The sequence below is a fragment of the Carcharodon carcharias genome, chromosome X, assembly GCF_017639515.1.
Source record: "Carcharodon carcharias isolate sCarCar2 chromosome X, sCarCar2.pri, whole genome shotgun sequence".
In the NCBI taxonomy this organism is placed as follows: Eukaryota; Metazoa; Chordata; class Chondrichthyes; order Lamniformes; family Lamnidae; genus Carcharodon; species Carcharodon carcharias.
Genome location: NC_054507.1, coordinates 21,285,096 through 21,302,008, shown reverse-complemented (window position 1 = coordinate 21,302,008; position 16,913 = coordinate 21,285,096). Strand labels below are relative to the sequence as shown.

The window sequence follows — 16,913 nt, the reverse complement described above, 5'->3', positions numbered from 1 at the left end:
TGTTTAACTTCATAAGGAAATCGAGCGATAGCCAAGCTAACTTCACAAAGCCACTTTTCTTTCATGTTTTCCTCTCTCCTGAACTTGTAAAGTCAACCCTTAAAGGACTGAAATGTACCCAAAACTTGTAAAGCAACTTGTTGGGATAGATTGAAATGACAAAAAACAAGATGATCATTGATATATCCTTGATAATGGGAATGTACGTGCACTAATTGCACTGGGGAGCATCCTGTACCCACTCCCTTCAATCCCCACAGTCATTATGGCACAGAAGGAGGCTATTTGGCCCATTAATTCTATGCCAACACTCCTTATAAAACAACATTTCGGATGGTTCCTGTTTTGGCTTTGGGCCTGTGCTAACATTGGCTCAAGTAGTGACCACACCATCTGTTAGACAGCAGGTGGACTATGCTTGTTTGCTGTTTCTCCCACACTTTGCTTCTGATATGGTTAATCCCTTAGTTACAGCGGTTAAAGTACTTGATCTCTGTCTAAAAACAACACAAGATAAGGATGTTCCATTTTCTCTGACTGGGTCCTGAACAATTTGTTTTTATCGTGTTTACTCATATTTAACCTGCCTGTTTGCATGATTTAAACCCAACCCCCTCCTCCTCACATCCCCTCCTCTTACCCCTCTCCAAAAGATACTGACTCACGCCAGAGAATGAGCCCATGGTACCTCCTCCAAGTGACTAATGAGTGCCAGTGTGCTATTTGACCATGGCAAAGGGGAGGGTATCACTGTTAGGCCCAAGCATGTAGCGCGTGCCAATATACCTGATAGCCAGGATTGTTGGTTCATCATGAGGAGCAGGAAGTCTGGCTGATGTCTCTCCCTCTGAGCTCCAGAAAATTGCTGCAGATCACACTGTCTGTCATCTCAGCTGAGAGCAGCCAACAACAACAAATTGCATTTATATAGCACCTTTAAAGTAGTAGAATGTCCCAAGGCACTTCATGTGAGTGATTATCAAACAAAATTTGATACCGAGCTACAGAAGGGGATATTAGGGACAGGTGACCAAAATCTTCTTGGTCAAAGAGGTAGGTTTTAAAGGAGACTTGAGAGGTGGAGAGGTTTAGGGAGGGAATTCCATAGCCTAGGGCCTAGGCAGCTGAAGGCATGGCCACCAATGGTGGATTGATTACAATCAGGGATGCTCAAGTGACCAAAGTTGGAGCAGTGCAGATACCTCAGAGGATTGGAAGGCTGAAAGAAGTTACAGGGATAGGGACAGGCAAAACTATGGAGGCTGAGTTTTTCCAGGTAATTCTGTTTTTGTTTTGGATTTCCAGCATCCGCAGTGTTTTGTTTTTAAAGCTATGGAGGGATTTGACAAGCATGAGAATTCTAAAATTGAAGCGTGGCTGGACTGGGAGCAAGTGTAGGTCAGTGAGCACAGGGGTGCTGGGTGAACAGAAGCTGGTATGAATAAGGATACAGGGCAGCAGAGTTTTGGCTGAGCTCAATTTTAATGAGGGTAGAAGATGTGAGGCCTGCGAGGAGAGTATTGGAATAGTCAAGTCTTGAGGTACCAAAGGCATGGATGGGGGTTTCAGCAGCCGATGAACTGAAATAGGGGTTCTTTTGTCAAGAAAAGAGAAGGTTGAGAAGTGCCCTGATAGAGGTGTTTAATATTGTGAAAGGGTTTGAGAGGGTAGACATAGAGAAGATGTTCCACTTGTGGGCAAGACCAGGACCAGGGGCCATCAATATAAGATGGTCACTCTCTCTTTCTCTCTCTTCAGGTACCATGCCTTAAGAGAGCATCGGCAACCATGGACTTCCATGTGTGGTCCATGGTTCTGCTTGGCAAGATACCGCTGTTGTTTGCTGTTACGAAAGTCACTAATAAATCCAATGGGAAATTCAGAAAAAACTTCTTTACCCAGAGAGTGGTGAGAATGTGGAACTCACTCCCACAGGGAGTGGTTGAGGCAAATAGTATAAATACCTTTAAGGGGAAGCTAGATAAACACATGAGGGAGAAAGGAATAGAAAGATATGGTGATAGGGTGAGATGAAAAGGGGTGGGAGGAGGCTCGTGCAGAGTTTAAACACCGGCACGGGCTGCTTGGGTTGTGAATACTTTGTAGTATAAACTGGTAGCCAATGGTGGAGCTTCCAATGTTTCATATTGGCTAACTCTTAAGGCCAGCCAATGGGTTGATCTGAATTTTATCTTGAGCATTTATCCCATTGTAGTCACTCCTAACTGGGGAAACATCCAATAATAAATCTGACTGGGCAACCCAAGGCTGACACACGTCTAGTTTATGGTGTTGCTTGGATGAGCAAGGTCCCTCATATCCTCTCCCTGTGCGTTGTGCCTCTGGAATTGCCCCAAACTCTTTCCTATCTGTTTGATTGATCTGCTGATCATTGAAGCTGAAATGTTGACTCTGCTTGACCATGGAGAATGGAGATGAATGGATTTCTGCTTAATTACAGGATACCACCCATTCCTGAAGATTTATCAGTCTATGCAACTTGTTTACACATCAGGAATCTAGTAAGTGGCTTGTTGCTGTTTGTTTATGTGTGCTGCAGACAGGAAATGCTCAGAGAGATGTTTCACTGAATAATGAGAAGACAGTCTAGCAAGCTGTTTTAAAAAAAACTCTTGTACAGATGTTTTCCTTGGTTTATGCGTCAAAACCTATCTTAAATCTACCATAGCAGCCCCCTCATCCAGAGGGTAATGATTCCAGCAAGCTGCTTCGTAGGCAGGCCCCAGATGCTTTTGACTTTAAGTTGAAGCTCAAAGATCACATCAGTTGCATGATTTGGTTGGCACCGTGCTGGACAATGCTGGTGGCACGATGCCCACCTGTGCGTTGTCAGTCATGTGCCCACACCCTTTCTGTGCGAGCTTAACAAATACATGCTTCCTCATTCTGTTTTTCTACAGCAGCGTCCAAGGCCCCGGGTGTAAGAAGCTATGCATCTCAATCGAGCCAGCCTTACTGCTGAAGGGAGACATCATGGTGAGTTCCAGATCAAGGAGTGGACAAGAGAAAAAAATCATCTTTGGAAGTGGTCAGTTGTGAGATGGCAGTTGTACACTCTAAACTCCTTTAATCATCATATACAGATCACATTAATGATGATGACACAACCTTCAATACCCTTTACCCATTCTATATCTTTTATTGTTGTTACACTGCCTCTTTTAATCATTGTTCCAGAGATTATTTTAATTGTTATATTGCAGACTCCACTAATTGTTAAAAATGCAAGACTGCTTTAATATCAGGATACTGACACCGTTAACCCTTCTAATTGACACCCTTAAATTTTGTGAGTTAGCCTTCTTGTATCTTTATGAGAAAGTGGCCTTGTGCCAGAGACCAGCCTGGAATGCATGCCTTCAGCTCAAGGCTCGCTGCTAATTTAGCCTCAGGCTTCAGCTACATACAGCTGGCAAGCGATGAGCGCAAATCGAACTGGAGAGGGGGTCAAGCCATTGCTGACAGGTAAGTACTGGACGAGAGGGGGTCAGAGGTCCACAGTATTGCTGTGCAGTATTAATGCAAGTTTTTAATTTTCCTTTCCATCGGATCACTTTATGCACCACCTATTAGGCCACTGTAAACCTGGATTAACAGGACAGAACAAACACAGTGGATACACATTTGCAGAATGGCTCCTAAAACAGGCCTTAGGCCTCTGATTAGCATATTCAGGTACATTAGGCACTCACCACCTGTCGGGGAAAATTGTCCCCTCCTCGCTATCTAAACTCTAATTTTTTTTGCCCAAAAGATGGGCACACCAAGGACCAGTTTCTCCCCCAGAGATCCTTCTGCTCTACGACACTGTTTCTTTTCAATGTTAACACTCTAGACTCATTCCTGAGCTTCTGGTCAAAGCAGGGAGAGACCATTTTGCTTCTCAAGCTTGGTTCCCCCCCAGCTTTTCCAGAAGAGCCTCAAAGTGTGTGGGTTGCCAAAGCTCACCGGACCCACAGTGTGATTGCCTTCTTGTGCTGGGGGACAGAAGGTGACATTACACACCAGGCATGCTCCAGTGTCATTGGCATTTGCTAATGCAAGCCCCATGCCCTGTTTTGCGACGTAGGCCAAGACTCTGCCCGGGCCGGGCACCATTGCCCTTATAAAACCGGCACCCAAGGAGACCTTGACTGCTCAGTTTAACTTCTTAAAGGGGGTGATTATATTGCTGCTTAAAGGTTTTAGGATTTTTTTTAACATTTGCAATCATATTTTGCTAGGCATTTTGTTCCATGCATTAGCGGTTTTGCTGGACAGTCTTTGGATTTTTGATTTGTCTGTCGATGCCCATGTTCTTTAGCCTTTCTGCTGCCACTTAAAAGTGCCATGTTCAATGAGAAGGACGGTTATTCTTTAAGGGAGCTCCGAATACAATGCAGGGTGTATTTGGGAAAAGGGGATGGGTCAACAAACGTAGGCATAACAACACCTGAGGCTTTTTTTTTTGCCTATCTGCCAGTATCCAAGGCTCGCATTTATAGGCAGCTGCACATCTACCTGGTCTTTTGGAGGAGATCAGCTTTTCATTGCCTCTGCTTCTCAACATAGGTTGGGATAGAGTGGTACCCTCTGGCTGTGGTCCGACCTAGGCACAACATCTCACTTTGCAAAAAAATGAAAGTTATCATAGCATGAAGCATTCATGCTAATGGGTGCTTAGGAGCCACCCTAGGCACATCTGTCCCATTAGGCAGCTTACAGTGCACACAGCGGAGTGGTGAATGCTATTTTGCAACTGCTAAGTGGCATTGGCTTTAAGCCACAACTGGGCATGCTGGCAGGGCTTTCACGAACATGGCTGGGTTTGTCGGAATGCAAAGTGTCACAGAAGGCACCTGTGTGGGGACCAGGACTCCTCATAGCAACGCCACAGTTAAAGGAGCAGCAGGAGTTTGCATTTAATTAGGTCAAGTGATGGCAGCTGTAGCTCAGTGGGTAGCACTCTCACTTCCCGGGCCAGAAGGTTGTGGGTTCAAGCCCCACTCCAGAGTCTGGAGCACATAATCTAGGCTGACACTCCTGTGCCAGAATTGAGAGAGCACCACACTGTCAGAGGGTCAGCACTGATGGAGTGCCACACTGTCAGAGGGGCAGTACTGAGGGAGTGCCACACTGTCGGAGGGGCAGTACTGAGGGAGTGCAAAATGTAAGAGGGGCAATACTGAGGGAATGCCGCACTGTCAGAGGGGCAGTACTGAGAGAACACGAAATGCCGGAGGGACAGTACTGAGGGATCCCAGCATTGTCGGAGAAACAGTGCTGAGGGAGCGTGGAATGTCAGAGGGGTAGTACAGAAGGATCGCCGCATTGTTGGAGAAACAGTACTGAGGGAGCGCGAAATGCTGGAAGGGAGGTTCTGAGGGAGCGCCGCACTGTCAGAGGGTCAGTATTGAGGGAGCACTGCACTGTCAGAGGGTCAGTACTGAGGGAATGCAGCATGTCAGAGGGTCAGTACCAAAAGAGTGCTGTATTTTTGGAGTCAGTACCAAGGGAGTGCTGCACTGTCAGATGGTCAGTCAGTGCTGAGGGAGTACTGCACTGTTGGAGGGGCAATACTGAGGGAGTGCCACACTGTCAGAGAAACAGTACTGAGGGAGCACCACACTGTCGGAGGGGCAGTACTGTTGGAGGGGCAGTACTGAGGGAGCACCGCACTGTTGGAGGGGCAGTGCTGAGGGAGCGCCGCACTGTCGGAGGGGCAATACTGAAGGAGCGCCACACAGTCGGAGGGGCAGTACTGAAGGAGTGCCGCACTATCGGAGGGGCAATGCTGAGGGAGCGCCGCACTGTCGGTGTGGCATTACTGAGGGAGTGCTGCACTGTCGGAGGGGCAGTACTGAGAGAACACTGCACTGTTGAAGCTGCCATCTTTCAGACGAGACAAGGACCTGTCTGGCCTCTCAGACGGATCTAAAAGATCCCATGACACTATTTCAAAGAAGAGCAGGGGAGTTCTCCCCAGAATTCTGGCTAATATTTATCTTTCAGTCAGTCACTAAACAGATTATCTGGGTCATTATTGCTGTTTGTGAGAGCTTGCTGTGCGCAAATTGGCTGTTGCCTTTCCTCTATTACAACAGTGGCTACACTTCAAAGAGTACTTCATTGGCTGTAAAATGCTTTGGAACATCCTGATGTCATGAAAGGCGCTATAGAAATGCAAGTGTCTCTTTCTATTTGAATGCAGAAACATCATTATGCATGTCAATAGCTATTATCCAGCAAGCAGCCATGATGCCTTCGTTATGTGCCATTCCTGATGCCTGCATTTTGGACAGAAGAAGCAATGCTAGATTGATGGATCTGAGAAGATCTGGGCTACTGTCCCCCTGAAAAACACCTGAATAGTGGATGAGATTATGGGATGTTTACTGGTCTTCTGCCACTTTACCTCCTGGGTGGTACAATTGCTCCCAATTTAGTTTCAATGACATTTGATGGGCCTCCTAAGAATTGTGTGCAAATCTGAGGAATGCTTTTACTCCACCTCTCCCTCACTTGCAGATTGAAAGGGACCTGGGTGACTGCATTGATTTAGGAGCAGTGTTGTCCCTCCCCCATGTCTCCCTTGTGTCACTGGTCCACATTCTGCTGCCAATATAACTCTCCTGTTAATGGCGAGCTGCAGTGCTTAATGGGTTGCTACATCAAACGATTTGATGCTTCCCAGCTAGGTGTGCCACAGGCCGAGTCGTTCTGAATGAGTTCTTCATGTACCAGTGGCCTGTTCAAACAGGGGAGGGCTTTGCCAAGGCTAGTCCATTAAGTTTACCAGCACAAGCCCCCTGCTGTTAGTCTCAGAAAGTTCGAGCACGTAAAAGATCTGCATTACCATAACTAACCTTAATCCCATCCATTTAGTCTGTTGAGGGGCCAGTCTGAAAATGTGTTCCCTGACTTCTAGGAATTATCATGGAAAATGCACTTTCCATAAGAATCTAAGCCAACTCAAGCTTCAAACTTTGCTTGCACCATTTGAACTGACAAAACAAAGAGTGCATTTGGCACTCTGTTTGCTCTGATTCTCTTGCCGATACTCATGTATCTTACTCTCTGTATTTGTGGCTTTCAAACTTTTCTGGGTGGAGGACCCTCTGTAAATCCTGATACAGTCCCCAAGGAACCCCACCCCCTTGGCCTAACTTTGAAAAGACAGGACTGGATTTCCCTCCAGGGATGGGAAACAGGAATTGGGACTGTTTCCAAGTCCCAAACCTGCCCTGGGGAGTGGAATAGTCACTCAATGTAACTTTCACAGAGGTATCCCCTTAATTGCCATGGAGACGGGTTCTGTGATCAAATAAGGGTGGTGGGCGGGCCCTCAAAGCTGGAGAGCCAATCGGAGGTTTTCCAACTTGTGAGGAGCTGTAGGCTGCAATGGAAGGTAAGCAAGGGAGAGGGTGCTTCAAAATGGAGGTGTCCTCTCAACGACTTTTCTAAATCTTGAGGTAAAAAGTAGCTTCAGCAGCTGGGCCACCACTGGTGGCGGAGGGAGGGAGGGAAGCCCCTCTACAGGGCAGCCTGGAGCTGCTTTCGCACCCAGGCAGGCAGAGAGGGCCCTTAGGCCTGCCTGGAGTGCTGGCATTCCCTGCCCTGCCTGCCACTGGGCGCTTGCCTCCAGGCAGCTAAACTAGCCATTGCCAGTGCGGGAAACTGAGGCCACCTAGAAAATTCCAGGCAACAACCTTTAAGTGGTCTTAACTAGGCCCTGAACAAGCCTCAATTGGCTGCCTGCTCCGTGGGGACGGGTAGCTGTACCAGCCATGAACCTATCTCCGCAAAAATGGCCAGTGCCAGGAAACCGGCACGCCAGCATTTTTGGGCCCTGTCCGCCTCCGGTCCCATCCCCAGCAGGGCCCAAAAATTCAGCCCACAGTCTCAGTTCCCCCAGTAAAACAGGACAATCATTGGCCAACCACGGTTTTCCTTTTTTTGATCAGTATACAGAAACAAGTACTGATCTGTCAAGAATTATAGAGAACTTGAGAAATGTGAATGCACAGGACACTGGGTTTTCTCCTGTCTGTCAATCTTGCACGTTTGCAGTTTCCACCAATCAACTGCACGGGCAGAAGATCTAGCCCACTGTGCTTCTGATGTAGTGGATCCAATCCCAGAGAGTCAGAAATCAGATGATCTCTGGGATCCTCTTTGTACAGTGGGCAAAGTCATAGCGCCATTCTGGCACAGGAGGAGGCCATTTAGCCCATTGAGTCCATGCTGGCACCTGGCAACACCAGGCTGAAAAAACACAGCCTATATGCCCTGAGAAAGACATTTCTTTGTCTTGCTTCTGTACAACTCTGATCTCGTCCCTGACACTGGAAATTCTGACCAAGAAATGCTGGAGAGAATTAGAGGCATTCACAGAAGAAAGGATGATTCTTTTAGCCCCACAGGGTGAACTTTGCGTGGCCTTGCTCCTGGCCAAAGAATGGTAAAGGGACCAAGGAGTGGAGGGAATCATGACACTCCCCAGAAGTTGGAAGCACTGAGAGTCAGGTGCACTGACCTTTGCCCCCTGTTCTCCTGATGACACTTCCATCAAGCGAGGCTTGGGAGATCAGCGCCTCGTAAAGTTTACCCTGTGATTTGCTGCCTATCACCAGCCAAAGATCATCGAGTTGCATCTTCTCTCTGGTATTTGGGGCAGAAATGCAGATACAGCCTTCGATAGTTGAATCCAGGTCCCTGCGGTTTAGAGGTCAGTGTCAAGGCAACTGGGATCCCCAGCCGTTTTTATGATTGTAACTATTGGTAATACCCAGTCAGTGGCTCAGTCTTAGACATGTTCTTCCATCTTTGCCTTTTCAGGTGAAATGTTACCATAAGCAATACAAAAACCCGGAACGCGACGTTGTTTTCCGAGTACAGTTCCATACTTGTGCTATCCATGGCACCCAACTGTGGTTTGGAAAGGATGAACTGGATGATGCTTACGGAGGTCAGTGGGAATTTTCAGGAACAACAGTATCCCTATCTGCCCTGCTCTTGTGGAGCAAAACTTGAAATGCTCCATGTTCAGCCCCATCATATTATGCTTAATGCCTCGCTCATATAGAGACACAAACTAAGGACCAAATTGGTTTTGAATTGAAAGGAAAGGTTATCCGGCCAATTTTAAGATCCTTTTCTCCCTTTATCTTGCCTTCTCTGGTAAGACATTCCCAAGGAGTTCATTTAATTATCGCTACCAATGCTTATCCTCCTAACCATTGATCCCATATTTATTTCTCTGGGACTAAAATTGCAGAAAAAAAGTTTATTAGTATAGTCAGGTTGGGTCAGCAGTACCTGAAAGGTTTCATCCCAGAGTTGCTGTGCTCCAGTTCCTACCAAGGGTCTTAGTCTAAAGAAAAGTTAGTAAACACTTTTCTACTTCAAAGGGGGCCATTTCCAAGCGGCAGAGGTAATCCATTATCCCTAGCATTCACTACCTTGTATCTAGAGCTCCTGAAGTCTAAAGGCCTCAAACAGATCTCTTCCCAGCTGAGCACTGGCGAGAGTTGCACTTAGGCCTCAAGAGAGCAAAATTCTTGGAGTAGGTCCATCCACACCGGGGCGGGTGATTCGAGGCAGGAGCTGAGGTGGGGATGGGTAGGTGGTAGCCCCTAAGAAATTAGGACAAATCTGGGAAAGATGGTGGGACTTGTACTCCCCAACCTGGATATGTGCCAAGTTACCATCGTAACCCTGACTGGATTTTCAGGGCCTCCTTAGGAATGAAGAAGTGCAAAGCCTCAGCCTGGATTAGACCAGTGGCTGACCTTGGGGAACTAAAGCTCACAAGTGTCCTCTTGGCTGAATGATAGCAGTTTATGAATCCAAGCCCTCACTCCTAGACTTGAGCACATATTCTACATGAACATACGAATTAGGAGCAGTAGGCAGTTTTGCCCTTGAAATAAGACAGCCAAAGTCGCATCTGCTTTTTTAGGTTGATCCTAGGACACTATTGAAAAAGAGTTCTCCTTAGTGTCATGGCCAACGTTTCCCCCTCAAACAGTACTGTCAGAAAATAGTCATTTTAACTCACCGGTGTTGCGAGACATTGCTGTGCGCACAACGGCTGCTGCTTTACCTGCATAACAATGGACACTGCTCGGTCCAAAGTAGTTCATTTTGTGTGAAGCATTTTGAGACATTTTTAGAGAGGAGTTATCAAGTGCTTTAGAAATGCGAGGTGTTCTATTGAGTGTTACTGAGGGAATGCTTTGTTTGCCACGGTGCTATTCCAAGGATGAAAGACTAAAGCGAGGTTTTGTCTGCCTGTTCTGTTTGAGGGACGTTTAAGATCATGTTGCGTTTATTCAAAGAAGAGCAAGGAATTCTCATGGTATCTTGGCTAACAGTCTTCCCTCAAACAACAACACCAAAAACACATTTATTAACTGGTTCATTGCTGTGGGGATCTTGCCTTGCGCAGAATGGCTGCTGCATTTGCCTACAAAATAACTGCTACTGCATTTCAAAGTGGTTCATTGCATAGAAGCGCTAAAAGCTGTCCTGTGGTGCAAAATAAACCCACGCCTGTCTTCTAAAAGTGGTATTTTGCTCTGCGGCATTGAACGCCATTTACCACAGATTGGGATTGAGGCCATTTCCATGAGTTTGTGCCAATCCCATCCCCGCCCCTGTCACCAGCACTGTTAACACTTCAGCACAGCCACTTCAGGAAGGAAGTGGACTTTTGTGGTACAATGAAAACGGCGGAGCCTTCCCTTCTGGCTGGAGTCGCAGAATAGAATGAGCTCTGTTAAAAAAAAATGTTGCATGAAAGCATTTATATTGCACTCCAAGATATGAGGCAGGTACAGCAACTTAAATGACTGTAATCTTAGAGTGGAGAGCACATCAGCTTTTAAACCCACAAATATTAAATTTGTGTTTTATAAAAAGAAATCTTCCAATGGGAGCATGTGGTTCATATTCTTGCTGTGTTCATTGCTTATCTCACACTGAATGTCTTAAAATCTTCACTGTGTCGGAGCACTCTGTGTACCTATGTTAATGTAATGGAGTCCTGGCTCCGGCAGAGTGTAATGTCTTTATAGTCTGAATGTTTGAGCATAGAATACACAGACCACAAGGTTAAGGATTAGGTGAGAAGCATTGACAGTAATTTAAAAGTGGAGAACGTGTGCAATCTCACAAGAGGGAGGGTGTTCATCAAGTTTGATTCAAGGTTAGTGAGGATTCTATATGCTGCAAATTTTCAGTGACTAAACAAAATTGTGATGTACAACTGAACTATCAGTGATGACTCTTGTTCTCCTCTCTTCTTAGATGACAGGTTTCCAAGAGATGCCGCAGTAGAGTTTGTTTTCTCTTCAGGCCCAGAAAAAACAAAAGGTAAGGAATTTAGTAACACTTGGGAACTTGGAAACAATAAGCCGTTTATAAAAAACCTATGCATGCTGAAAATCTGAAATGCAAACAGAAAGGCTTGAAATTGCCCAGAATGTCCATCAGCATCTTGGAAGAGAATGACAAGTGGCCATAAAGAGCGCTGTATGAATGCAAATCTTTCTTTTTTCAATGTGTCACATGTACTCCCTTTGTCAGAGCCGAATTCGATGCCAGATTATAGTTGGATCTCTTCAGTGAGATATACATGTCTCAGTTAACGGGCAGATCTCTGTTGGTCAATCAGTCTTATTGTGGGCAAGTGGATCTGTCAGCTAGCCAATTTCATGAGGGCATATTAATGGCAGCACTCAATTCTTCTCCTCTTCCCATCTACAGATGGAGACCATTTGAGGAATGATTCTACAGTGACTGTGGATTACAACACATCTGATCCCACAATCCGATGGGATTCTTATGAGAACTTCAACCTTCACCATGAGGATGGCTTGGAAGGTATTGGAATGGAATTCAGAATTTGCTTGCTTGTTGCTGTCTTCATTTGTGCTCATCAAGTTCTTCATTAAGCTTGGTTCAACAACAACAAAAACTTGTACTTATATAGCACCTTTAACGTAACAAAACGTCCCCAAGGCACTTTTCAGGAGCATAATAATAAGTATGACACCGAGCCACATAAGGTGGTAGGTAGAGGTCGTAGGTTTGGAAGGTGCTGTCGAAGGAGCCTTGGTGAATTCCTGCAGTGCACCTTGTAGATGGTACACACTTCTGCCACCGTGAATCGGTGGTGGAGGGAGTGAATGTTGAAGGTGGTGGATGGCATGCCAATCAAGTGGGCTGCTTTGTCCTGGATGGTGTTGAGCTTCTTGGATGTTGTAGGAGCTGCACTCATCCAGGCAAGTGGTGAATATTCCATCACACTCCTGACTTGTGCCTTGTAGATAGTGGACAGTCTTTGGGGAATAAGGAGGTGAGTTACTCACTGCAGAATTCCCAGTCTCTGACCTGCTCTTACAGCCACAGGATTTATATGGCTAGTCCAGTTCAGTTTCTGGTCAATGTAACCTCTGGCATTTTAATTAGTCTGTTTCTCTAATTAAGAGAATTGACACAATAGAACAGGCATTTTTAAAATAGATATAGGTATTCCCCTGAACCCAAGAAAATAACAGGGCAAAATTAATAAATTCCTCATGGAATCATAGGTCTTGGCAATATCACAAACCTACAGAATTATTTCAGTTTGTGTATCTCAGTGTACCTCAATTTGTACATTGACTGAATCTACTGCCACCAGCTTTTTGGAGCTACTTTGCCCCTCTGGCTCATACCCCACCCCCTGCCCTCCACCTCCCCCATCTCTGCTTCTCCTGCTTCTGAACTTGCTTTGTGTCTTAATCAGATTGGCACAAGGTCAGAAGTGGGTGAAAAAATTGCACACAAGCAAGTCATGCCCCTGTAAAGAATGGCATTGTCGCAATCTTCTAATCTTGTAATCCCTGCAGTTCCGGGTGCAGCTGAGCTCAATAGGGCTGAAGCTATCTAAATGCCTGAGAACCGGTTCATGTCACACAGCCAAGGCACGTCTGTTAGACTGTTTCAAAGTCCAAGCAGTGCAAACAGCTAGTTCTTATTCTAAGCTGCCAGCCTGTGAAAAGCCCTAAATCTCAGTTGCGGAAAACATTTTACTACGTGCCAATTAAAAAGGCACTGTCAATGCGTTGGATAAGATTGGGAATGCTTCATAACTGTGGTGTGTTTCGCCAAGGGCCAGTCTGTTCTGGATCAGGTGAGTCCAAAGTCACAGCTTACATTAAAATGAATAGAGTCATTCTAGATTGGAAGTAACTCCTCATCATCAGTGAACAACAAATTATATTTAGAGAACACCTTTTGTTAATGTCTTGTCAATTACATTATTAAGGTTAAGGGAAACAGTGATGGGTATTGATGTTCTTTGAGCACGTATAAATAGGGGACAGCTGGGGCACTGGGTGGAATGGAGAGCTGTGAGACTGAACAAATCAATAAACTCTCTCAATAAAGAAAAGCCCCGTGTCGTGGTTTTGGCTTCACCAACTGGGCTTGAACACCTTTAACGTAATGAAATGTCCCAAGGTGCTTCACAGGGCCATTATAAAACAAAGTATGACACTGAACCACATAAGGAGATATAGGTCAGATGACTAAAAGCTTGGTCAACGAGGTAGGTTTTAAAGAGTGTCTTAAAGGAGGAGAGTGAGGTAGAGAGGTGTAGGGTGGGAATTCCAGAGCTTTAGGATCTACACAGCTGAAGGCATGGCCACCAGTGGTGGAGCAATTAAAATTGGGGATGCTCAAGAGGCTAGAATTATGGGAGTGCATATATCTCAGAGGGTTGTAAGGCTGGAAGAGATTACAGAGATAGGGAGGGGGCCAGAGCTTGGAGGGATTTTAAAACGGATGAGAATTTTAAAAACAATACTTTCCTTGACTGGGAGCCACTGTAGGTCAGCGAGCACATGGATGATAGGGGAACTGGACTTGGTATGAGTTAGGACACAAGCACCAAAGGTTTGGATGACCTCAAGTTTAAGGAGGAGAAAATGTGGGAGACCAGCCAAGAGTGCGTTGGAATAGTAGAATCTAGAGATAACGAAGGCATGAATGAGTGATGGTAGAAATTCAACCATTTTCAAACTGTTTAGGAGTAATTTTTATAAAGTTATATTTTAATATGAGCAGGAACGCAGTACTTTGAACACACAGTTCTTCCTCTTGACTTGCCTTTCCCATGAGTCTTTACTAACTTAGAACAGTCACAATTGGAGAAGTAAGGATGTTGTCCTGTCACTGTTGACCCCATTCCACATTCCAACCCTGATTTTTGAGTCTGCTCATTTGCTCTGGTTTGTGGGATACAGCAGTGCAGGAAACGGAGACAGAGATCCATAATTTGCCATTTTAGAGAACAACAGTAATGCTCAGACAGGTTTTTTTGTTTTGGTTATGACTGGCCCAATGCTCATCATTTTCTTTCCTGCTGCCAGTCAGTTCTCATGAGCCTCTGTACCAATTGTTCTGCCTTGAGGAGCATTACCAATGGGAATTCTCCTAGCTTGAGATTTTTGAGAGAACCAATGAGGGGATGCCTGCCAGTTTAGGCTGAGGTGATGTGGTGGCATAGTGGTATTGTCACTCGACCAGTACTTCAGATACCCAACATCTCTGGGTCCTGGGTTCAAATCCCACCACAGCAGATGGCGAAATTTGAATTTGATAATCTGGAATTAAATCTAGTGATGACCATTTTCAATTTGTTGTAAAAACCCATCTGGTTTACCTGGTTAGGGAAGGAAATCTGTCATCCTTACCTGGTCTACAAGTGATCCAGACCCACAGAAATTCTCAAAGAAAGACTCAGCAGCCCCAGTAAGATATATGAATGTCTGACTAAGTGTAATACTTGTTAGTGTTCGTAAATTATTCGTTAGTAGTCACCATTACCTTATTTACCATTTCTTGAAGCTCATGGTGCATTATCGTTCAATGGCTGTAGGGAGCTCCACAGGGTCTGGGTCATCTATGCCATTGCAGCTCTGGTGCCATAAGGTGGTAGAGTGGTTTTTTAGCAGCCATTAAATAGAGATCAAGTGCTTGATTGCTTTGTCCCTTAGCTACACATTCATGCCATCAAAACAGCTTGTATTTATATAGCACCTTTAACATCCCATGGCACTTCAAAGGAGCATTATCAGACAAAATTTGACACTGAGCTACATATGGAGATATTAGGACAGGTAACCAAAAGCTTGGTCAAAAAGGTTGGTTTTAAGGAGCATCTTGAAGGAGAGAGAGTCAGAGGTTTATGGCGGGAATTCCAGAGCTTAGGGCCCAGGCAGCTGAAGGTACGACCACCAAGGATGGAGGGATGCAAATTGGGGATGTGCCAACCTTAAGAGTTCGTAGTTCCTGCTCCTTGAGCCTTGGAAATGGATTGACACACCTTTCATGTCTTTGCAAGAGCTTTTCAGACTTCTTGTCACCTGATTGTGACACTCCCTATCCCTTTAAATTTCATTTGTGTGCAATTTTCTGCCCCTACAACTAAGTGTGTGCCACGGTCAGTTCTTTAAAGGAGCTTATCCCAGAAATTAGCCACCATTTAATTATACTACCCTCCTGATGAGATTGGCACCAACTTTGAACCATTTTGAACTGCCATACACCATGCAGTGAAAATCAGCCCCCCACATCGCATCTCAAACTTCACCGAAGTGGCTTAACCAGATGGCCACACTCTTTTGAAGGAGTTTTCACTTTCATTTACCACAGATGATTTGTTGTCATCAAAAGATTGATTTGGTGGTTTGAAGGAATCATGGCAGCTTGCTACAGGGGAACTTGTGTTTTTTATTTGTGCTCTGCAAGATAAAGGATGTCAGCGTTGGGAAATGCAAGCCTTTCTATTTTGAGCATTGGGTATCAGCATCAAGCACTCAGATACAGCAAAATGAAGCTCCTACTCAGGAAAGCACCTCCTACTACTAGACTTTTCCAGTACACACACCAACAGCCTGAAAAAGGAAGACTTGTGTTTATATAGCACCCTTCATAACCACTGGACATCTCTACGTGTTTTACAGCCAATTAAGTACTTTTTGGAAATGTAATAACTGTTGTCATGTAGGAACTGAGGCTGCCAAATTGCGCCAGCAAGCTCCCACAAACAGCAATGTGATAATGACCATACATATGAATTAGGGGCAAGAGTAGGCCACTCGATCCTTTGAGCCTGCTCCACCATTCAATAAGATCATGGCTGATCTGATTGTAACCTCAACTCCACATTTTCACCTACCCCAGATAACCTTTCACCCCTTTGCTTATCAAGATTCTGTCTAGCTGTGCCTTAAGAATATTCAAAGACTCTGCTTCCACCGCTTTTTGAGGAAGAGAGTTCCAAAGACTTATGTCCCTGTGAGAAAACATTCTATTAGCTTTCCTAATTACTCGTTGTTCCTTTTGCAAATCATGCACTAGGACACCCAGATCCCTCTGCGTCTCAGAGCTCTGCAATCTCTCACCATTTAGATAATATGCTTCTTTTTTATTCTTCCTGCCAAAATGGACAATTTCACATTCATGACCAGATAATCTGTTTTTGTGATGTTGATTAGGGGATAAATATTGACCAGGACACCAAGGAGAACTCCCCTGCTCCTCTTCAAAATGGAGACCTAGGAACCTGTCTGAGTAAGATTTCCAATTAGGGGAGATTTGGGTAAATGGGCCTTTGCCCATTCAAGACCAAGTTACAAGTCCAAAAAGAAGCCTTGCAGGCAGCAAACAAAGGAGTCTTTTGATCACACCAGCCTGGGCTGAATTCAAACTCAGATGGCAGGGTAGTGCCCAACCCACCATGTTGCCCAGTCCCTCCAACATACAATTACAAATCACTTAAAACAAACATTTTCCTTCCTCCGAGCAGACACTTCATTGTAACCTCTGATTTAAAAATGCATATATCTACTTCCCTAACA

At 45.2% G+C, this 16,913-nt stretch overlaps 1 protein-coding gene and 1 long non-coding RNA gene across 5 annotated transcripts in view; one reads left to right on the top strand and one right to left on the bottom strand.

The window, feature by feature from the left end:
- Positions 1 to 16,913, top strand: part of LOC121273312 (tensin-2-like) — a 242,753-nt gene that overhangs the window by 189,400 nt on the left and 36,440 nt on the right. For all 4 annotated transcript variants that reach the window (XM_041180441.1, XM_041180442.1, XM_041180443.1 and 1 more), the window contains 5 exons: positions 2,462 to 2,522; positions 2,922 to 2,997; positions 8,839 to 8,968; positions 11,311 to 11,376; positions 11,770 to 11,886. In XM_041180441.1, the coding sequence (XP_041036375.1) occupies positions 2,462 to 2,522; positions 2,922 to 2,997; positions 8,839 to 8,968; positions 11,311 to 11,376; positions 11,770 to 11,886 (450 nt within the window). The remainder of the gene's footprint in view (positions 1 to 2,461; positions 2,523 to 2,921; positions 2,998 to 8,838; positions 8,969 to 11,310; positions 11,377 to 11,769; positions 11,887 to 16,913) is intronic.
- LOC121273314 overlaps positions 1 to 16,913 on the bottom strand; it is a 97,895-nt gene that overhangs the window by 65,106 nt on the left and 15,876 nt on the right. The gene's annotated exons all lie outside the window — the stretch shown is intronic.